The 23,514-nt window shown below is 41.4% G+C and overlaps 2 protein-coding genes across 6 annotated transcripts in view; one reads left to right on the plus strand and one right to left on the minus strand.

Moving 5' to 3' along the window:
* The window catches only part of elp4 (elongator acetyltransferase complex subunit 4), a 51,325-nt gene extending 42,126 nt beyond the window's left edge, over positions 1-9,199 (minus strand). Inside the window, exons 1-4 of one of the 2 annotated variants that reach the window (XM_022192022.2) lie at positions 8,989-9,198; positions 7,690-7,725; positions 2,385-2,506; positions 1,284-1,418 (exon numbers count right to left, since the gene is read on the minus strand). In XM_022192022.2, the coding sequence (XP_022047714.1) occupies positions 1,284-1,418; positions 2,385-2,506; positions 7,690-7,725; positions 8,989-9,166 (471 nt within the window). In that variant the 5' untranslated portion in view covers positions 9,167-9,198. Of the gene's footprint in view, positions 1-1,283; positions 1,419-2,384; positions 2,507-7,689; positions 7,726-8,988 lie in introns of both variants that reach the window. The other variant, XM_022192023.2, reaches the window with a different exon arrangement.
* Positions 9,200-9,238: 39 nt separating this feature from the next.
* Positions 9,239-23,119, plus strand: immp1l (inner mitochondrial membrane peptidase subunit 1). 4 transcript variants are annotated; one of them, XM_022192016.2, is made up of 6 exons: positions 9,239-9,346; positions 15,989-16,099; positions 16,193-16,281; positions 16,490-16,616; positions 22,266-22,376; positions 22,681-23,119. In XM_022192016.2, the coding sequence occupies exons 1-6, from the start codon at positions 9,320-9,322 to the stop codon at positions 22,777-22,779; spliced, it is 564 nt and encodes a 187-aa protein (XP_022047708.2). In that variant the 5' UTR covers positions 9,239-9,319; the 3' UTR covers positions 22,780-23,119. The 4 variants fall into 4 exon arrangements, with proteins under 4 accessions (XP_022047708.2, XP_022047709.2, XP_022047712.2 ...); XM_022192017.2 differs by having other exon boundaries at positions 22,961-23,119; XM_022192020.2 differs by having other exon boundaries at positions 9,257-9,350.
* The last annotated feature ends 395 nt before the right edge of the window (positions 23,120-23,514 follow it).

Consider the following 23,514-nt stretch of genomic DNA (forward strand, 5'->3'; position numbering starts at 1 on the left):
CAATTTATAAGAAGACAACCTTATTTGTCTTTCTAATATGTTAAATGAGTGAGCTTTATAATACTATGGTAATGCAATTGCATTGTTTATGGGTCATTCCTCAACATTCCTACAGCAGAGAAGTTAAATAACCACTACGACAACGCTCTTAATCATTTCTTCACATAAATGTCCACTTCTGGCTGTGAAAGCGAACGTGTCAGGGACGCAGGGGAAGGCGGATGTTTTCCTGCAGCTGAAAGAGAGAGTTTTATCTCTTCTCTCTCAGTGAAACCAGGGATTCCATTGTTAGAGGGGCCCTTAATCTACTCCTAATCTGGATTAGGGCCCCCGGTGTGTCCCTCTCCTGGCGGGACGAGGGGGTCAGCAGGGCAGGGGGGTCAGGGGCTCATCTTCGCTTTGTGAGCTGGGCAACCCGCTTAGCGTTCCATCCCCGCCCTGACGGCCTCACCTTTGATCTGATGTCTTCATCAGGAGAGTGACACAGTGGGCTATGCCAGGAGAGGTGTGTGTAAGGGGAAAGTAAGCGTTGACTCTGGGGGTGAATTTGGGATGCAAATCCTCTGCTAGGGCTTACTAGTGGTTTGTAAAGACGATTTTACAGGGGAAGGGGGAGAGGTGAGGAAAGGACACAGATATAAAGAAGTTTCCAGGGAGAGAGAAAGAGGGAGAGGATCCCCAGGGACACACTGTGTGCTGTTAATCCACATAGCGATATGGATTATAGACCAACGGGGGTAGACTGCAGAGAAGTAGAAGGGGAGGGTCACCTCTCCTCAAAGCGGAAGAAAGAGTGTAGGGCTGCCGACCCTAGCAGGGGGAAAGGCAGGGATTTGGGGAAAGACAGAGGCGCAGGTCTGGGTCATAGGGTTGAGCGAGCAGACATGTCAATGCACAGGCTGCAAAGTACTCTTGTTTCCCAGGCTAAGCAGGGGTGCAGGCGTGTGTGTATATGTGAGTTGGGGACCAGTGAAAAGCCTACCTATTGCCAGCTAAGTGTGAGTAATCTGGTCCAACTCTGAAAGGAGAGGCTGAGGCCTTATTCAGTCCACAAAGGAGTTTAGAAGCTGATGGATTTAGTGGTCGAGACAATTGCCAAACCACTAAGACCAGAGAGCCAGTGCTGTCCATTCTCTTACCATCATTAACAGAGACACATGTTGGACTTTAATAAAAGATGATCACAAAGTTATTCCTATTCTACTGTATATTCTAACTAGGTAGGCTGCAATTTTGTTATAATAACACGTTACATGAACTGTCATTTAAATCCATCAAATTACCTGTACTTTAGGAAGATTCTGATAGCGCCAGGCAATCTTCATTGCATCTAAACTGTCCTGAGGTTCACAAGACAGCCTAGGCTGGTCCACCGGCTTGTGGATAGCAACATCATCCAAGATGGGAGCTGGGAGTTCCTATACAAAACAATACAATAACCCTTTTTACTTCTCTGTAATTTTACAATGGAATAAGGGCACGATGTAAACTGCCACAGTATTATAAGACGGTACAGGCCTGAACAGGTCAGCGTTGTTTACCGTTTAGGTGCACTCATGCCAAGTCACGATCCTTGTAGTAATGTGTACTTAAAAACAATTTGACTTGAATAGGACTGAAATAAGTAAATGAACCATATACTTATTGGAAAATTGAGATGAGGGGGATCCAATTGTTCAGCTGATGCTCATGCTCACGTTAATATATTCAAGATTTTCCTCCTTTAACTTGATATTTTCTATTAAGCTGATTTATTTGTGTGCAGGTTATTGTAATGCATAAAGTGCAACCTTAGCATCTGAAGATTAGCATACTGCAAATGTAGCTGTGAAAACACTAAATGATGTGATATAGCCCCATTGGGAATCCCCCTCTCTTAATAAGTCTTTGATATGTAAAGAGAGGGTGAAGCTATGACCCCTCCCACTATCAATCAGAGGGAGAGAGGCCCTCCTCCCGTATGCTGGGTGGCAGTCAGCTTCTGGGGCTATGGTGCTCTTCACAAAGTGATGCGCCGGGAAACATTTCAACAATGCCACAACCATGCCACCCTCGACCTCTCAGATACCCCCATTGACCCTGACGCATGTTGAGGAAAGCTGTGTGCTTAAACTGTACGGCAGGAACTGATTATGTCACAAAAACAACTTTTGAAAGTAGAAGCATCCTCTTAGAACTAAATGTTAAACTAAAGTGTTACAACCATGTCTGTTTGACAGCGCAGCTGTCGTACAAGACAATGCCAAAGCAGACATTTTGAGGCCACCTTAGCTTCTCTGTGAATTGTTTGTCAAGACTTGCAGCTTGGAAAAAAAAACACACTTTGCACTTCCACAATTTTCTTCTTTAAGATCTTACAGAATAGATGGCACCCCCTCACATACCTGTAAGATGTCATCAGGGTTATCTTGAGCTGCCGCCACAAAAAGTTCATGTCGACACACCACACCTTCTGCCAGGAAGTATTTAAAGATCATGCGTGAGTAGCTATCATATCGGTCCTCCTCTAAAAAAGAAACAAAGACAACAACAATTACAATTTCAGTATGAGTAGAAATTTGAATGTCCAACGTCATACTGTTAACACTGTCTGAAAAATCAAAGAAGGAGATTTAGTGATAAAACTGTTACATTCCTATGGAAAACATATCAATCTCAAAGGTGACACTGGATATTGCCGCCTTCAATTCCATTCATTCAGACACCACAGATCCAAGAGTTCATGACCACATCACAGTTGGTAGGAGTAATTGATGTAAGGACCACAATCTGAACATATCTTGGGATGGCAATTGACATGGCACAGAAACACAGGTGTTACCGAGTGATCTGACTATTAGAGTGGAGATGACATCTACAGCTCTCTTGTTAGGGTATTAACAGAATTCCTGTCCACTCTCACCTATCATATCCCCAACCAGAAGCAGAGGTAAGAGGGAGACACCTGCCTTAAGCATTCACCTGACCCTTCCCACTGAAAGGAAAGGCACTTTACCTGCAAGGACAGCTGACAAGAGGAGGCAGAAGTAGGATAAGATAGCATCTGTCCTCAAAATGCTTCCTGACATCTGGCTCACTTGAACCTCTCTGCCGTTTGTGTGCATTCTAATGGCAATGGCATCCTTTCACAGTTCTATTTCTCGTGTCATTCACATCGGGTGTATTTATTATTGGAAAAACTAGGCTATAATCCCAGATTAAATCTCATCACAGAGGGTTGACATGACAGTCTCATTTAGAGGAGTGTCTCAGGCACTAAGTGGGCTTCCAAGTCATGCAAAACACCAAAAATACTTTCTCAAATGTAGCCTTTATTATTGCAAACAAAGCAGCCACCCGGTCATTCCACAACCCAATCCCACAAAAAAGGCCTGCATCATCACCATGAAACCCAGCCGAGAAGGGCACATAACTCTGCCCAGCATGCTACTGCTGCTTCCTGTCACAATCACCATTTTGTAAAGATTTCATAGGACTCTCTTTCACAATGACAAACAGTGGGCACAAGGACAAAGGCAGCAGTGACAGTTTTTAAGGTAATGGGCATACAGCTGACAGCTTGGGAATGACATCCTGACGTGTCATCCCCGAACATCCAGAGAATTTCCTCCTCCCACGTTCCCAGTCTACGTCCTCACCTACGGACTGAGGATGGCCCAGGAAATTCCATGGCTCTTCAATTTGTTGTCGGTGGGGCTCCCTGTTCTCTTATTGATGGGTTTCTAGGTCAGCAGGCCTTTGTGGCTTTCAGCAGGCCCCACAAAGACTCCCAGATGGGCCCTCTCAAGATGGGGCCTATTGTGGTTGTGTTTCTATGGGAGCCTTACAAATGGAACCTCCAGGAGTCATTAGGCTGTTGAGGCGGGGGGTATGAGGAGGGGCGGGAGGTGGCGTGGTATAGAAGCAACAGGGGGTGGGGGAAGGTCATATCTTTAAGGTAGATCAGTCACTCTGGACAGTCATGGGATGATTTTTTTTTTTTTTTTTTGGCTTATTCTGACTAAGGTTTGATAAAGAGGGGAATGCCTCTGCTTCATTTGCCTTCAGACAAGGGAGTGGGAGTGCAAGAGTCCTGAATCATATCTGCTAAAGCTGCAGGGGGAGGAGACAAAATATCTAGGTCAGAATGTTTTCCCCTTGTATGTCTTTAGTCTATGAAGTAGTATTATTTCTACAGAACAGCTCAACTGCATTTAAACATTCAGCTGGTAAACATTTAATGGAAAAGAAATGTGAAAAACTCTTGAAAAATCTAAATCACAAACTGTAACAAACACTGTTACACACATGTGGATGATATTAAATGAAGTGTCAAATAGCAGCATTTGTCAGCCAACTGTGTATATGTCATACTGTATCTCTAATGGTAAGCTTTGACCAATTTGCTAGAGTCATGGTGGCGATTTTTTTACATTGTTCACTTTTACACACTAAAAACTGCAGGTTTATATAACTTGTCATCTGTGAGCAGATGATTTCGCCTCTTTGCAGCTCTTCTAAGTGGATAGTGTTGCTTTAAGAAATCCCATATGGAAGTCTGGATTCCAAAATCTTTACTCCAAGTGAATTTTTTTTGCATTCATCACATGAGCCTGTTATTGCATTTTGCATAGCACTTACAGAATTAGTACTTTAAATGTCTTCACCTGTATCACTGCATTTTTACTGTATGTAGATTAAACTTTTTGATCCTGCCTTTTTCAGATAATTATTTCCTCTTGACATGCAACCTACTTCTATTCATGTGTTTGTCTTCTGTTCTGAATAACTTAATAACTGCATATATTCAAATTATTTTGCACACACCATATGACGCTAAGTATTCTCACTGCAATTCTCATTTATTCACATCATTTGTCTTTTGCATCATTACTGATGCGCTTAACCCTCAAGCCAGGTACACCTCAAAGCTGGGAGATATTATGTGAAACAACTGGGCCAAATGTAGCGGCAATTACTGTGGCTGCATTAAAGAAAAAGACATTTACTTAAAGGCTTAAAAACATACATGGTGAGAGCTGGGAAGCTTTGTTCCTCCTCCTGCAAAAAACACATGAGATGAGAGATCTGCAGACAGCAGCCATACTGGACTGATCCCCCTCTGGATGACAAATCAGGATGGACAGCTCAAGACACTTCAAAGGCAGACAATGACCAGTCTGATAATTTTATGTCTGTGTCTCACAAACAGGCCATCACGGCTAAAGGGGCAGACTGTAGGAGACGACTGCCTGAAACAAAACACAAACAAAACACACACTCCAAACTCCCCCCATTCCACCCACCCACACAACAAAACAGACACACAAACAGCAGAGTGTGCACACACGCCACTCTGTCAGAGACAAACACAAGATAGCACGCACACACACGCATTTCACCTTTACTGTGTCTCTCATTACCAGATGAAACCAACCGTACATTGATTCACAAAATGGAAGGGAAGAACGCATTAGTGTGTAATCACTGACTCCTGCATCGATTGGGGGGATGAATTAAAGGGCAAAGCAATATCATCAGTTGGTATAGGCCTTGGCTACACACAAATTACAGCTTCAAGGGGAAACATGACTACCTTAACCTTACTGTCCACCAGTGCATATAGCCTAGCCTATGATGAATGATAATAATAATAATAATACAGTGGAAGACATTTATGTCCCCAGAAAGCCCACTTGCTTTGAATGTAATTCCAAAAACTTCTATAACACATCTGCAGAGGAGCATAATAATTAAGGATCACAGTAAAAGTGTGAACACCTGGGATTCTAACTCGAGACCTCCAGGTCATTAGTCTATTTGCCATTCTGCTAGACAGTGACATAGTAACCATAAAGAGCCTGAGAAGCCTCGCTGTAGCTTGCACAAGTGGGGATGATTTAAAATTTAAGACTACATTAGATTTCTGGTTGTTTATAAATATATAAATATAGTAGGCTAAAATTACAACTCAGTGCTGGTTGCATTATAGTTTTAAAGACATATTTCTTGATATCTTTTTACTCAGAGACCAGCAAAAATGATCAAAACAGCAGAGCGCTATGATGCTTCAGAGGAGAGAAGACAGATATACCCCTTCCTGGAATAAAATATTCAATATCGCATACAACATGTTCTCTATACAGCAATGTAAGATATAAACCACAACAACTTTTGTTGAGCAGTGAGCCATAATTTTAAACTTTTCATTTCCAACCAGAGCAAATAAAAGGTATTTAAGCGCCACTGTTTTAACTGTGACAAACGCATCAAACTTGCACATGAAGCCTAAAGATAGAAAGTGTCTATTCCAGAAAAGGTCTTGCCTCATGTGCTGATGAGTATTGTGTACAGTGAAGTCTGTATATGTAATGAACTGACAAATTATGCACTTGGATGTGGAAATCAGTGCATCTTCGGCTGTTACTTCACACTGTACGAGTGGGTCGAATAAATAAAGTCATCGCACATGTTTGAACAGTCCTGCCTTTTTTGTCAGGTCTATTTATAACAGTTCCTTAATTGGTAGTTGACTGGTTTTTAATTTGTAGGACAATTCAAGTCTATCTTAAGCTGGCGCATTTCTCATAAATACGACTTTCGTGGCTCTGAGTTATGTTAACTGTTCACTCCACACCTCCAATGCAGACAGTGACTTGCACAAAACAGCACATATCTGAGCAGCCATCATTAACCTCCTATAGCTTTCAAATAATCATGACTTTTACATGAATTATTTCAAAATTTTTGTTCCAAAGTCTGACAGAAGCTAAACACTTAAAGTGACCAAGTGGAACCGCTATTGTGGCTGACTGCATAGGGATTGTCATGCAGGGCGACTTGTCACCTGGACAGTTCACTCCGCCTATTTATCTGCATCCTATTTGTCTGTTCATGTGTGTGAGGCTGTCTTTCACAACAGACATACTGTCTAATAGCTGAAAAAAGTTACAACTGTGATGGATAGTAAGCCCATGGAAAAATAAAAAATAAGACAGTGTTGGGGCCGCACAGTGGAGTAGAGGTTAGCACTTTCGCCTTGCAGCAAGAAGATCCCCAGTTCAAATCCCGGCCTGGGCCTGGGATCTTTCTGCATGGAGTTTGCATGTTCTCCCTGTCAGCATGCTAACTGCACACTCCCTCAAATCTTGCCACATCTGTGGCATTGTGCTGTGTGATTAAACTGTGCCTTTTATTGTGGGCAGTCTAAGGCACACCTGTGCACTAATCATGGTGTCTAATCAGCATCTTGATATGGCACACCTGTGAGGTGGGATGGATTATCTCAGCAAAGGAGAAGTGCTCACTATCACAGATTTAGACAGATTTGTGAACAATATTTGAGAGACATGGTGATATTGTGTATGTGGAAAGAGTTTTAGATCTTTGATTTCATCTCACAAAAAATGGGAGCAAAAACAAAAGTGTTGCATTTATATTTTTGTTGAGTGTAGAAAGCAATTCAAAGCATCACATGTAAACAAAGCATCTTCTGGCATAACAGGAGAAAATGGTCATTCCAGGAGACTATTGACTGGTTGTTGTGTTTACTTTTTAACTTCAGACTCTAAAACAAGCATTGGAAGTAATTTATTTAAAAGTTTGAAAAAATGTAACTATCCTTTAACATTGCAAGCAAAATGTTTCAACAGACAATACATCATAGAGTAGGGACTTCATCACTTCATGGGACAACTAATACATGCTCACCTATGAGAAGTACTGTTCCAACTGCTAACCCACCACCTGTTTGTGGAGACAAAAACAACAATATTGAATAAATCTGTTGCATATTATTGCATATACACTTTCTCTGAATCATTGTGTGGAACTTGAAAGCATCCAATATCCAGCAGCTTCCCTCACTCTGCTTTTTGGTCTCCACAGTGGTATATTAATTTGATAAGAAAACAGGTAAGACATTTTAAATTGTCATAAAAGGAAAGTATAAGTGGTACAAAACATATTGATGCTCTTGTCTAATCAAGTCTCCCTTTTTACTTGTGTATTTCTTTCTGTGACATGCTTTCAGTGAAAATATCTTATTAGAATACTAGCTATCTAACGAGACATCTCATGTTTTGTTATGGCAAGAATTCCAGTAATCCCATTAAAAAACAGAACACCCTGATAAGTTAAAAATCAGTCCATGATGACTTTGATTGCTTTTTTCTTTCAAATTTAAACCGCAATGTAGTGTGACTGGCTAGATTTTGCTCCTTCATTTTACAAATGCAGTTACATATTTTACACAGCTCATAATCACAACCTACAGTGACGTGAATAGGTGTTGGCTGGGAGAACAAAAAGTTACCGAAAAGCAATATCTTAGCTGTTGCCATACCAGCAAACCTGCTTACAACACACTTATAAGATCGTTAAATAGGTATACAATCGTGGTGGGGGAAAAAAACAGTGTTCGTATTTCAGACTGTTATTTTGAAAAGACTTGTTATGCACATAGATGCAAGAAATACAATTTTACAGTTATTTAATCAGTTATTTGGGTAATTCAAATGTTTACCTTCCAATATGGTTGCAGAAGGAAAAAAAACGACACCAACATTAGTGCCTTATCGCATGAAAACATTTCTTCTGCTGTCTCTCCATTTCTTTCCAAACAACTACAAGATGCACGATCTATGTAGTTCAGATGAAGAGGACAGGCGGCCATAAGCTTTAAGACATGCTGTCAGCTTAAGGAAAGACTCTCTAAACACACGAAATTTCGGAGAAAGATAATTTATTGTGTAGATCTGTTTCCGAAAAGAGTAAAATGTGTAATTTCTAATGCTAACGTTAATTTTCACACTTTCAGTATTGCTCGTTTTGCTTCGACAATAACAAAACCCACGACTATGTGCTAATGTATAGCTTTTCCCTATGGAACATAAATTGTAGTGACATTGTAAATGAGATGATCTGCAGGTTCACCTAGCCAACATTACACTGAGAATCGCTGTTAGCCTGTGTAGCTACTGCTAATGTTCAACTAAGCAGTGGACTGACCGATCAGATAGTCGAGGGATGTGACACCGGTGGAAACTAAGAGCTGTCCATTCTGAACCGAAGGCCTGGTACCAGGGATGGAGATTAACTTGCTCCTTGTTTTCTTCTGAAAACTCGTACTATTGAACGCTGAGCGATCAGCTGAGGGTTTACCCACACTGTCCATGGGAGCTGCCATACTGCTAGTAACGTGGTGACGCCTGACAATGTTTTGGCGCACGTTGTCCAATCAAAGAGGACTTTGGTAAAACTCGACCAATGAGGATAGGGATTGTTATGACGCCGCTCCTGGAAGCTGTCGAGAGGAAGTTCAATTTGTTTTGGGAAGTGCATGGTCGGAACATTGAATCACACGTTGGTATGTGAGTAAAGCTCCATTGAATACTATAGGTTAGCAGCTGTTGTTTGATGTATATTTAGGTTTCTACCTAAAATGAGGAGTTATATTTTCATGGCAGCAACCATAAGCAATTTAGTGCGGAAAAATCTCATGTGCGTAGTGGTTTTGTGCTGCTATGACCTTGTTAGTTCATTGCATAACATTACAGAGTCAGAATATTGCTTTACCAAACAGTTACTGGCTTTCTCTCTGTTCCCATTTCTTTTTAAGTAATCCGAATAGATTTACCTGCAATTGAACGTGTTTCTCAGTGCATGGCAAATAGCAGAACAAGCTGCATGCACAACACTCTAATCTATTCTATTCTATTCTAAATTGACTCATAGTGTGAAGCTTCATCTCTCACTGTATTTTTTTAAACTGAAAGCAAGAAAGAGCAATCTAATTAACAGACTAACATGTAAATGTGTAAATGAGTGACAATACTCACGTCTGCATGCAAAGCAGCTGTAACTGCAAGAAAATGTACTAGGCTATTTTAGAGGAGGTGTCCCTTAATAAATTCAGAATTTGCGCAAATATTTATTTATCAAATTATCAAATTACAAAACTGTGTCATATTACTTAATAAAAGCTTATAGCTTGTGCTTCAGTGACAAAATGTATATGTTGCGTTGTTGGTCATGGTGGATCTGTTATTCTATTCTGTTCTATTCTAAGCACATATATTCTATTCTAAACATGCAGGGGAAAATTTTGTGCCACTTGCATGTTTGAAAATTAAGTAAATTATTTCACTGGAGGTTTACTTTTTAAAATTATAATATGTGCACATATAAAAACATGTCATAAAACACAAAACAAAATAGCAAAATGCTATAATATAGAGTCCAGATATTGAAAATGAACAGAAATGCTTGGTACCAGTGCTTCAATGTCAATTTTTAAAGGAGTATATTGTGGTCCTGCTCATAGTGTACCTATACATAAAGTACTATCCTACAAGAAAATATATCAAAATAGTTGTATTATCCCTCCTCTGTCCCTCTCCTCCCTTCTATTATTACCCAGTACTTGGCCCCTATAATGAAAAAAATAGATGTATCTCACATCCTTAGTTCAGGGTAAGTTTTTTTTATAATATAATTATAATTAGTAGGTTATGTATTCATTTCTTCAGGTGCATCATAATTATACAGAGCATCTTGTGCCTGTGCAAGTGGGAGCAGTTTGTAGTGTGTGTGTGTTTGCCAATATGTTCACTCTGGCTGTTTCAAACGCATGGATACTATCACAATGGATGACAAGCACACAGCCCTTTTGTAGTATTTTTTTAACTTTAGTTTAGCTTGCTAAAGAGGCATTTAGCATCTAGCTAAATATGAGCTTTTCTGCAACACAAAATCAAGTAAAATTATATATATATATATATTTTAACAATATTTAAGCACATGGTGATTGCTTTGTGACATTCTGTTGTCTCCAGCAGTAACAATAAACTCATGCATGAGTTTTTAAGTGAGGTCTGCACTTAAATATAGAATGTTATACAGCACTCCATTAACCTGCTTTGGTTTCAGGGTCCTTGTACTGTGCATGCTCATTCTGTTCATTTAGGCAAACTGCTGGTAGGAAAGAGGCAGTTTAATTTGTACAGTATAATGTCCACTATTAATACTGCTTGACTGATGAGTGATCGGTGTTATCCTTAAGACAGCTGTAAAAAGCTTTGTGTGACAGAGACAGGCCAGAGGCAGCACGAGATCGCAGGATGCTGTGATGCTCCAGAGGAGGCAATCTCCCAACTGCTCACTTTACAAATGCTCTCAGCAGACAGTCCTGCTGTTTTGACAGCACTGTTGAGATTTATATGTGCTGACAGGAGACCAAGGGAATATATCATGACTGACAACACTGAGCATTGTGGAAAGCCTATATGAGACAAATAAGATGCGCTGACTGACCTGCATCTTAGAGGGAAGGAGAGCCTGCTTCAGCAGTGCAGCATGCAGGATGCATGAGTTCCTTTTCTCCACATCTTCTGTGCATTGTCAGTCAGCTAACTACAAATTCTCTGAAGCGCCACTGTAACCCTTAAGGTCTATTTAGTGTGTGGTTGTGTACACAGAGCTGCCAATTGCACAAAAATTACACAAATTTCCCCCTTTTCAAAGTGTCATCTGGCATGTAGGTGTTTTTTCTGCTGTGTTTTTGTCAGTTCTATCAGTCACTGTATCTGATTAAGCCATATAATGGCAGCAGTCATAACATGTCAGACCTTTCCTGCTTAGATTGTTTTGTTTCTTCAGTCTAATCCTGCCATCACTATGGCACTGCGAGAAGCAGTCGTTTTCTTGTGTCCGGAGGATGCAAGATTATAATCAACATGCTCTGTATTTGTTTTGCTAGCATTGAAAGGAAAGTAATATTCTAAGGGCACGAGTACAATAAGCATAGGACAGAGTTTTTTACACAGCTAATTTTGTCTTAGGATTTGACTTGTTCCATTTATTCAACATCCCATATTTTGAATAGCCTTATTTTTGGTTCCTGGGATCTTTTTTTGTTGATGATGCATTAAAATACAGTGAGTTGACCTACAGAATAGAGACATATCAACAATAAAACATGTAGAATTGAAGGTAGCCACATTCTAAAAAACATGTAGGTTAGTGTTTCGTATGAGGTGTCTGTCATTAGCTAGTGTTAAACTACATCAGGCTGTATCATGAGCAGTGGGCAGTGCATAACCCAAACTCCTTTGTGAATCTGATACAACACCAGATAAGATCTCTGAAGTCTCTCAGCACCAGGCCACCACCACGCAAACACTTGCGTTCAATACAATAAGGCTTAGTGACTGATTTTTTTTCCATTCAGTATAATTGGCTGGGGACTCTGTCAAGCTACACTTCCTTTCAATTCATAGCAGTTGTATTCATATCACTTGGCTGTTATTTGCTCTGGCTGACCCATTGATTGTAGGTTTAAACCCTCAGCTCCTCAAATAGTAACCTCGCTCAGCTGTTTCGTGGCTGTGTTGCCGTTAGCAACCATGAAAAGAGCAATATGGAGATCAGTCCCTTCAATTAAGCCTCTGATAGAAGGCCGACTTTGGAAAGATGGAGGCTAGACATAGTGCTCTGTGACTTTTACATCTGTCACCCCCCATCCAGCCAGGTGTCTGTGTTTAAATCAGAGGGATTATCTCTGATTGCACTGATAACTGAAAGAGACCCCCCTGGTTGCCAAACCTCCTCCTTTTTATAGCTCACATTAAGATCAAATCAAGCTCTGCGCAACAGGACTAATGCCTCACCCTCCCTTGCCTTCTGCTGCCCAGTGGAAGACATCAGAGGTGGGATTCATCCCTACTCTGGTCTGCCTGCTCCTCCAGACTCCCTTCCATCTGGGATCCTCTGGGAGAAGAAGAATATCTGACAAGGGGCTCGTAAGCCTCTTAGCCCCCCTGTTGCCCAGTTCGCTCTCAGCCCATGTTTTCCTAATTTAGTTGTGTAAGAAGTCCACTGCAAGGCCCTTGTGTGCTGTTTGGATTGAAATTCTCTTTGTGGTTCTAATAGACTGGCCATGTATATCAATTAACACTACTCAGCCATGGCAGGGTCAAATCTCTTGAGACCAGCAGCAGTAATTCCTTTCTGAATAATTCCGTATGGCTCCATTAATGTGTATATAATTAAGTGTCAATTTTGCTGTGCTGTTGTTAATTTAATTTTTTAAAATTATTTTTTGTTTGCTATTCCTTAACTATTTGGATTCCAATCAATATTCATTAATTATGTTAATTAGCTCAACTCAGTTGAAGTGGGTGTATTGGAACACTAAAAACAATCCAAGGATGCAGCTTATTATCTTTAATTTCTCAGCATATAAATTATAATTAAAATATTTTGATTGAATTAATGACATTTGCAATAGCTATCTATGCCGTATGACCATCTTATTACAAGATGCATTTCTCAAACATTGTCAAGGTCATTTCTTAGTTTTAATCCTGAAAAAGCATCACTTGCAGAGGTGAAAGAACAACAGCTTTCCAAATGTTTATCCATTTTTGATAGACTTTCTTATTTTTCTACTTGCCTGTCTATCATAGCAGCGGTCAGAAAGCCTTTTCTTCATTCATGGCAGTGCAGATGACAGAAATACAAATTGCTCGCATTTTATTTTTGAAGTGTCTCAGATTGTTCACTTAAAATGCTTCTGACAGCTGACCGGACAGGGTGATCGTTATTCTCACAGTTGTAGCACTTTATGCTCATATTTTGTAGTGTGAACAAATATTTTCCCCATTCATCTTCTTGTGATTGCTCTGAATGGACGGGGCTCCCTCGGTAAGAGGATCAGAGAGTTAAACACACAATAAGATGTTTCCATGAGCAGCTATTCATTTGGGATCTTCCTCTTTTCCCCACTGTAGCGCTGTGCTGTGACAACAGGAGGCCAGTGGCCACAGATGGTTCTGCAGAGAGGGCTGCACTGACTTCTTTTTGTTTTCCCATGAACATGTTTGCCGTGTAATCCTGGATTAACAGAGAGACTTTGTGTTAATTTACAGCTGTAATACAGCATTTAATTAATGCCCCCCAACACACACATGGTCTGGGTATTAGGGGCAAGCGATAGTGTGGGTTGCCTGACACTTGGCCGTGGGGAATTAGAGGTAATAGAGATCCAATCAGAGGTCTCAATGGATGTCCACCTTATTCTGAATCCCAAAGGAGTCACTGCAGCTCACATATATACTTTCTATGAGGCATGTAGGTAGTGCTTTTGTTTGTGCACATTCACACACCATCACCCCACATGCACACACACAGACACACACTATCAATGACAGAGGGTGCCTCAGAAAACCAGGCGGCTGCATATGGACTCTCTTGATATCAGTCACTGGCCGTGTGATCTTGTTATGCAAAGTCCCTTAATCCCTACCTATGATGAATGCATGCTGGAATGGAGGGGGGGTGATGAAACAGAGATACGAGGGCAGCTGTACGGGAGGCTGTCCACTGTGCTTTGCGAATAAGTGCTAACAAAGATTCCTGATTCCTGCATTACAGTGCCGCAATGACAGAGATGCTGGTGGAGCAAGCTGAGAGCAAGACAAATAGAGATGAACATGTTGCCTTAGTGCAGACCTGGGATTCACATTAACCTTTAGACCACTTGCTTCCCAACAGAGGAATTATAGGGCCAGAGGTGTTATTGTACCAGCTGGGGGAGGACTGAGTTTATCGGTCCTGTGGAACAGGACAGGAGACCAGAGCAGGCTGCAAGTGGAAGGGGGCACTTCATTTGGGCTCTGTGCTGAGCATATATATGTCCCCCTTCACCTGCTCAAGCTCTGTCAGTCGCAATAGTGGAGAAAAGCAGAGGGTTGCCACGGGTGATCGGGGAACAGAGTAGAGACGGAGTAGCAGCACACAGGGAGGTGAAAGGATGGAGTTAGTCTTTTTTGGATCAGAAAGGATGGCGAGTAGGCCAAAGAGACAAACCATGCTAGGGATGAAAGAATAGATAGAGGGTTTAATAGGTGAAGTATAGTTGGAAGGAATGAGAGATCATTGTGTGTGTGTGTGAGAGAGAGCAGAGTAGAGGGGGGTAATGGGATTAGGGGTAACACCTTTGGCAGGACTCGGAGAGCCACCTGACACCCGGTCTGTTGGGAACCTGGGGAGAAGTGGGGGTGGAGGTGGTAGGGCAAGGGAGAAATTGGGGGTCTAATCCTTGTCCATCTTTGGGAAGTCATTCCCAGAGCTCTGAGGATTTGGGGCTTTGGTTTCCGCTCTGCTTGCTTTGGTTAATAATACCCTGGGAGGGAGAGAAGACATGGAGAGAGAAAGAGTGAAAGAGACAGAAGGAATAGGGGAGATGGAGGAAAAGATTTCTTTACCCTGTGGTGGACTGGCAGGACAGCAGCTAAAAGAAAATGTTTGAAGTGCAGACTAACATCTAAGCCAAGCAGTATCTTTTGTTATACTGTTTCTGTTTGTGTACATGCAGGTGTGTGTGTATGTCTGTGTGTGTGCCTGCGTATGCACTTCGCATGACGATGTGTAAACACCGGTTTACTTTCCTCTGTTCGTCCCACAGGTTGCAACTTGAGTAAAAGTCAATAACCTGAGTGTGGCTAGGGTGTTTGCTTAGAAGACACATGGACAGTCCTTGTGTCTGTTCGTGTGACAGTGTTTGCAGGGCAGTTGTATGGGTGCTTGGGTGTCTTTGTGTTTCTATGGTGCTGACAGAAGTTGATAAATGCTCTAATGATTGTGGCGGTGGTGGAGGCAGCAGAGTGTCAGGGACTAGCTGTGGAAAGTGCAGAGCTGCTTGGCTGGATGTGTCACAGCTTCTGTGTTTGTCCATCACCTGAGCACAAGGTGTTGATTGGTCCATCCTACGCAGGATCAAAGTTCAGGGCAGTTTTCTGGTGTGAACTGGCCGCTCAGCCTCCGAGAATGAAACACCAGAGAATGTGCCATCTTAGCAGTAGGCCAACTGTGACAGCCTTGTCCACACCTTTAAAAATTCAACCCCAGCAGCTTTTGTTTTTAGAAATCCTGTAAAGGACATAAGCCTACCATAAATGGAACTGATATTCACATTGCACCTTAAATCTGTGGTTGTTTTGTTCTGTAGGTGGAGATGTTCAGGCGAGCATTGGGACAGACTTTGGGCTTTGTGGGCTACACAATCCAGTATGGCTGCATTGCACACTGTGCCTTCGAATACATTGGAGAATTTGTAGTGGTTTGTACTATTATTAATTTTTTTTTCTCAAATTACGTTAATTTGTCTATGTGCAGTAAATAATTGTGTATTTTTCTTTTTGTTTTGATTCAGTGTTCTGGTCCATCCATGGAGCCCACCATCATCAACCATGATGTCGTCTTCTCTGAACGGATGAGTCGTCACCTTTGTAAAATACAAAAGTAGGTTTCAGTCAGAGAATTAAAATGCAACAAACATTCAGTTTATATTTCAGAATAATGTGTATCCATTGTTTCTTTTTCCTTTTTGTGCTCCTGAAAAGAGAGGATGACAAAAATATCTAACATATATATGAGATACTTTGCATTTTTTTTGTGAATTACGGCACACTGTGTTGTTAGTAATTAATTGATTGTGTTGTCTTTTCAGGGGTGATATAGTAATTGCAAAGAGTCCATATGACCCAAATATTAACATTTGTAAAAGGGTAATTGGACTGGAGGGTGACAAGGTCTGCACAAGTTCCCCTTCAGATCTGTTCAAGACCCACACATATGTGAGTATGTTGAATATGAGCCCGTATTTGTTGAAGATGTCACATGTTTTTGAGCTGATTTCCTTATCGATCCTGTGATTACCTGCTTTACCAAGTAAGGTTTCTGGTGGCCTCAAACAGCCACAACTCAGTGAGTCTCAGTGGAAGGGGGAAAAGGGTTTAAAAGATACAGTGAAATAGAGAATGAATGAAGAAGGTGTTTACAACAAAACGCCTTGCAATTTAGTTTCACCCCAAAATGACAAACAGAATCTCGATGCATAATGCAAAACTGTCTCTCAGCTTTTCTTTGTGTGTGTACCACAGTCTATAGACTATCATAGTTGTTTACATTTTAGACCACACACATCCATTTTGTGTCATTGGTCAAAATATCAGCTTTTGACAACACCTATATTTCCTCAGAACAGTGATAAAACAAGGGAGTGAACAGGGGTTCTGCTGCTGAAACCACTGTCATTGCTTTTCTATTACTACTTTCCCCAACACCCACAGCTCAGGCCTGCAATCTCTCTGAAGCCTGTTAGAGTTAGTGCCAGCCGAATGGGCAGACTGATGGGTGGGAGGAGGGGTGTATGTGTGTATGAGTGTGTCTATCTCTGTGTGTGTGTGTGTGTGTGTGTGTGTGTGTGTGTGTGTGTGTGTGTGTGTGTGTCTGTGTGTGTGTGTCTGTGTGTGTGTGTCTGTGTGTGTGTGTCTGTGTGTCTGCATATGTCCACAAACCAAAGGTTGTGTTTATGTTGCATGTTTTTGAATTCATTGTGTATTTTAGAGACTATGGGCAGAGTGTTGAATGGGTTCAGCAAAATATAGCACAAGGCCAAGCCTGTAAGTGCATCTCATCAAATGAAAAAGGAAATAAATAGGTTTCCTCTTCTACAAGCTTCACCTCCACCTACAGAGGACTGAAGTTATAAGAGGCAGCATCAGTGTGTTGTGATTTATAGTGTCAGAATGTAGTGACAGATGTCTCAGTTTGAGTCATTTTTAAACTTGCCACTAGGTGGAGAGCAGCTAATATTTAAGTATAGGTCAAGTACAGGATGATGCTTATTGACTTGTATTGACTTATATCTGTTGGCTTCTTAAACCAGTAAAAGATTGTGTTTTGTGTGTGTGAGATATCATCCATTTGCTAATCTGGTTACAGTCAGATTCACCTGATTATTCCCTATCAGGAGCGCGTGAGATCTCAAATATGTCTAGTACATGTAATAAGGATCCACAAATTAGGGCTTGTGTCCAAAGTTTTTGCAACATTGCTTTTGTTAAATATGACACCCCCCTATTTTTCCCCATTTTTATACTGATGAATTATCTCTTAAGTCACAGATTAACTGATGCACTATAGGACTTGACTTGAATGGTTGGAGCATATGCCACATGGGTGCAAATTTCCTGCTGTTTTTCTCTATATTCCCTCTTTCTCACTATGTCAAGTAAAGGAAATCGTTATAATTAAATACAGTTCTCACAACTATTATGTATATTAGCCCTGGTGGGTTAAATGTGGTTGGAAGCATTTTTTTTAATCTTATGCAGCCTCAAATATACCATGCCATTTTTTTTTATAACTCCCAGGAGCAACATCACTGGGTTTGTGTGGCCACATTTGGGGTAACAGAGAAAATACCTGCTGTTCACATAAATGTTTAGGATCCCCCAGAGAGTTTTTCTCCCGGAGGATGTATGTGTTTGTGCGATTATTATGATGGTGTGAGGCAATATGGGTGGAGTTGTAAAGATGAAATTTGGAAGACAGTGTTAGACCCTGTCATCACCTCCTTTGTTCAGACAGACAGACAGGTCCTCTCCACCCTCAGAGATGCAACAACAGACTAATTACACTGTCACCTTTTAGGAATCATTTCTGTGTCTGAGCTATCATGTCAAAACAATGACACTTGATCCCTAATATTATATGAGAGAGAGAGAGACAAGACATGAGAGAGTTGGCATGTCCCCGCATGTTCTGTTCTTTGCAGTAAAGATAGACAGAATAATATGATGAACTCAATATTCCTGTATTAAGCTGAACATAATTCCCCACCCCGATCATGTTAACATAATGAGCACTGTAATGGTGTGGCTGTTAAACAACACACCTCCCCGGTGAAGGGAGCTCCAGTTTCAGCTCTTCTCGACACGTCTCTGACAGGTACACAATGCCTGGCGTCGACCCAACCTGCAACCACAGGACGGGTGCAGTCTTCGCCATCCATCACACCAGAGTCGCCGGCAGAGCTGATCAAAGTGACTCTAGCTGGTCTGGATCTTTGGAAATATGTGTGGTAGGAAATGACACGTGTTGATGACAGTTTCATCTGTTCCTCTGTCAAAATTAGACATGTTGATACCGTTCTGTGCTAAAATGACAAATTGCTCACATATCTCGCCATCCTGTCAACAGAGAAACATCTTAATTACAACCTTTTAAGTGTAGGCAAAAAAAAAAGAAATTAAGTGATCCTCGTGGTTTTTTGATTTTTACTGGTGCTTGAAACTGTACTTGTCTCTGAGAAGCAGTGCTAGGGAATGTGTGTTATCTAGTTTCACCATAACTTTGCATCAATCAAATGTTAATTCGAAGTTTTTTTCCTTTGACTTGCTTTGTTTTTTTTCTTTTTCACACACCTGTGATTTGCAAGGTGATATGCATAAGCTTTCATCCTCGTGTTGGCCACCGCACAGCAGGTCAAATTTCAGACTCCTTTACTTTCTCACTTTTAAAAAATACTGCCTTGCTGATCCTGAAAGTACTCTGGTCTTTCCTTGGGCTTGGAGTTCTCTATGAGGTAATTTTTTTCATGGGACTCGGACTGCATTCTACGGAGCCCCTCTGAAATCAGTTTTCTTGCTGAGATCCATTTTTCTTTCTTAAGTTTGGCTGTGCACATTGTTTTTTTATAATGTGGCCAGTACTGGATTCCAGGGTGAAGTGGTCACAGTGCTGAGCTGATCCATATGCGCAGAAGAACAACACATCACTTCACATGCTGCATCCTGTTGTACAGAAGAAAACATGAAGGTCACTGAAGTCAGTGTTCACAGTTTTATTTAGAAGTCAATGTTGAGTGGAAGCAGGCAAATTTGTGAGAAGTGTCACCCCAAATGCGACTTCATGAGGTCAAACAACTCATTGTCCCTCCACTGATTACCCACATCACAGCTGTCTTCCATGCTTGTTATGTTCACAGAGAGACTGCCATGACTTATGATTACTGAGTGACATAAAGGTGGCATGAATTCCAATATGGCTGTTCGCACTGAAGTCATATTACAAAATATTAGACCTGCATCCCTAAAGTAATTTGTGCTGTTGGCTGCACTCACATGGACTTGAGTATCCTGGTTATGATGGGATTTTTGAAGTGTCCCGTTTTTGTGTTGATGCACAGAAGCATTTTATAGCGGTTTTGAGAAATCTAATTTTGCTAGCTGGAGTAATCCAAAAGAAACTGGGTTAATGTTGTATGTGTACATCTTATCCTGGTTTCTGACAGTTGCTGACTACCTGTACAGATGCAGCGATTTCAGCCTAACAGCAGACTGAAACACAAGCTGTCTTTATGACTTCCTTCTGGCTTCAGACTTCATGAAGTGGTTCATAGCTTTGTCCACTGTACCATGACCGAACATGTATACTTTTTGCTTGACTGTGCTTCTGTGAACCCTAAACTGCTCAGTAACCAAGGGATATTCCCCACATCTAAACAGTTTGTACAACTCTGTGGTCACTCTCATCAGTAATGGAGCTCATATCGTTGTTTCCTCTGGCCTTATTAAAGGTTCAGTTGTGTCACACCGGCGGGAACAGGACGCCCGACACATATGGACATTTCCCCCCCACTTGGGGTCACTGAACTTTATCATGTCGCGGCTGTGTATCTTCACCTACCTTTCCGTTGTCCTACACGGTGACAGCAACAGACTTACATCAGTCAAAGTGGACATGTTTCATATTTTCTGTTGCTCTCACCTCCAATCGCAGGTAATAAAGTGGATAAACCAAATCCGCAAGAAGATGTCAGTATTTCATAGTGCATACCACAGCTACTCAAAGTGGACATGCTTTCAAAAGACACAGTCAAATTAATTTAAGGCTAGACTAACAGTTACAGGAATGTCAGATTGAATTGCTGGCAAACATCACAAGTGCCTGCACAAATAATATAGAGTAGCTGTGACACTATTATTTGTCATGTATAAGCGGTTGTGTATGACAACAGTTCTCTGTGCTCTGTGTAAATGGTATATCCCACATATGATGAACGCCAGGAAAAGCCTCTTAACTGGGATGCGGGTGAACATGTAAACATCATAAATGTTATGAAACAAACAGATCAGAGCCACATATGTGCAAAAACAACAGATTTGGGCCACTTTTTCCTTGAACATGCCCTAAGACAAAGTGTGAATTGTGTTTGTGTGTGCAGTTGTTGCACCAAATTCTGGACAGACACTTGAAATTTCTTAATCACACTGTTATGCCTTTAGACTAAGCATGCGAAAGTGATGTTTAAAAAAAAAAAGAAGAAGATGAGCGAAACAGGGGGTTCTGGTTTGGCAGATGACAAACGGTGGTGTTTCTTTTTCCTGTGCTTGGGAGCCAGCATATGTTACCATGTTAATGAGGTGTAATGGTGAGAATCCAGCATGCTGACATATGGTTCTCAGATGACTCCTTTAATGATATTCATTTGTGTCGTTGTTATTCAGTGAGTTGTTTACCTCGTGTTAGGTCAACGTGTCATTGGCTTGTGATTATGTCACATCATCTGTCTCAATTATCAAATATGAAATGAAATGCAGCATCCCGGAGTAGGGCTGAAGACTCTAATCAGAGAGCCGGGTGATCGGAATAAGAAACGCAAGAGGATGCGAAGACATGACGTCACCTCAGCACGGATAATATTCTGCTTCTTTATTCACGTTATTCTCTTTCCTCCAGAGGACTTTTGCCGTTAAAAAGTTAGGCAACACAAAAATAGACTCGTGGATTGTGATGCCCATTATGACAATATAATGTGTTGTTGATCCTGTCTGCACATATAGGGGGGACAGCGCACTTAATTAGGGCCTTGACAAGCCTACTCTCCTAAAGTGATGAGATTAATCATAATTGGTGTCACTGTGAATTAGAGCCCGCTTGGATGACCGCCCCACTGGCAGGTCGGACCGCGGTGGAGACCCTTGGACACTGCTGCTAGCCGCAGCTTAGCCCACTCTCTCTCTCTCTCTTAGTCTTTCTCTCTGCCCAGCTATCTCAGGCCCCTCTCTGGCTTTTCCCTCCCTGGGTAAGAGGGGCGCAGATCTCAGCCAACAGCCTAATGACCCTGTTTGAAGTTCTTCTAAATCCCCACCCCTCGACCCTGCCCGTTACCCATGACCCCTCTCCTAAGACGGTGTGGGGTTAAAGAGGGACAGGCAGGTTCACGTTAAGATAGACTGAGAATGGAGGGAGTGCTGAGGCGACTCGCTGGGGGTAGGGGGTGGGGTTATGGTAGATTCTCACTACCTCACTTTAAAGTGTTAAAGTAGCGCTGCAGTTTCAGGCATTTGCTCTCTCAGTGATTCCTTTGTTGTAGAGCAGAACAGTCTACATTTTAATCATTTTTGCCCTCTCTCTGTGTGTGCTGATGTTTTTAGGTTCCAAAAGGCCACGTATGGCTAGAAGGGGATAACCTTAGGAATTCCACTGACTCAAGGAACTATGGCCCCATTCCCTACGCTCTCATCCGAGGTCGCGTTTGTTTAAAGGTAACAAAGTATATTGACATATATAATGTAAAAAAAGACTACAAATCTATATGTAAATTAGGAAGCTAGTTATGATAAAATCTCACATGTATGGTTTCTAGTGTCATGTGTTGAAGTCCTGGTGGAGCCATTGCTATGCTGTTTTCTTTGTTCCTCATCTGATTTTCTATTAGTCCAATATGGCATTTTAAGCACAATTTAGGGACGCGAGTCAGTTAGAAGTTCAAAGCGAGTGTGTCTGATTGACCAAAGCCTCGACAACATATTGTCTAGCTTTCCATTCTGCTATGTTGTCATGTCATAGGATGTCATAGCAACCACGACCCTGGAAAGAGGTCAGCCAACCTTCTGTCCATCTGATTGGACAGCGGCACTCCACTGGAGGCCCTATCACGACAGCTGATGAAATAACAGGATTTTCTAAGAAGTCAAAGGCATCATTAAATGCCATATTAGTAAATGTGCCCAAAATCTGCTATATGTGTTGTACATGAATGGTTGGAAGCACTTTATTTATTAAGTTATGATGTGAGTCTTACCTCTCTTTTAACCCGTTGTTGTGCTGTTCCTTTTGTCCTGCACAGCTCTGGCCACCACATAGTTTTGGGACTCTGAGTGAAAGCCCAACCAAGCGGATCACTAAAACTCAAAGTGACTCAGATTGACTCATCCACTTTGTTTACACTGTATGTTACTGTGTTTTCAGTCATTTTTGAATAAAAGTGATATTTATTTTTAAAAGACAGTATTTTAACCGTGCATTTTGTCACATTTCCAAGATATTTTCTGGTGAAAACACTTTCCATTCATACATACTTCATTAATTGTACTGTTTTATAACTGTCAGGCGCTTGTCAGCTGGGGCTTACAGTGTGTTCATTGTCGCTGTGCTGCACTGTAGGAATATCGTCGCGTGAGCAGTGAGTAAACCTGTGTCTCTGTGGAGCTGCTAATGGCAGAATGGGCAGAGGGAAAGATGTGGTGCACAAGATCTATGCTGGGGATTGAGCTCATTCAGTAATCAGACTCACAAATAATTAAGTTTAAAACCAATAAATTAAAGACCAAATCATACAAAACAGTGCATGTCCTGGAATAATAAGATGCAGTTGAATTTAATTGTTGAAATTAATTGGCT

The sequence above is a fragment of the Acanthochromis polyacanthus genome, chromosome 2, assembly GCF_021347895.1.
Source record: "Acanthochromis polyacanthus isolate Apoly-LR-REF ecotype Palm Island chromosome 2, KAUST_Apoly_ChrSc, whole genome shotgun sequence".
Classification (NCBI taxonomy): Eukaryota; Metazoa; Chordata; class Actinopteri; family Pomacentridae; genus Acanthochromis; species Acanthochromis polyacanthus.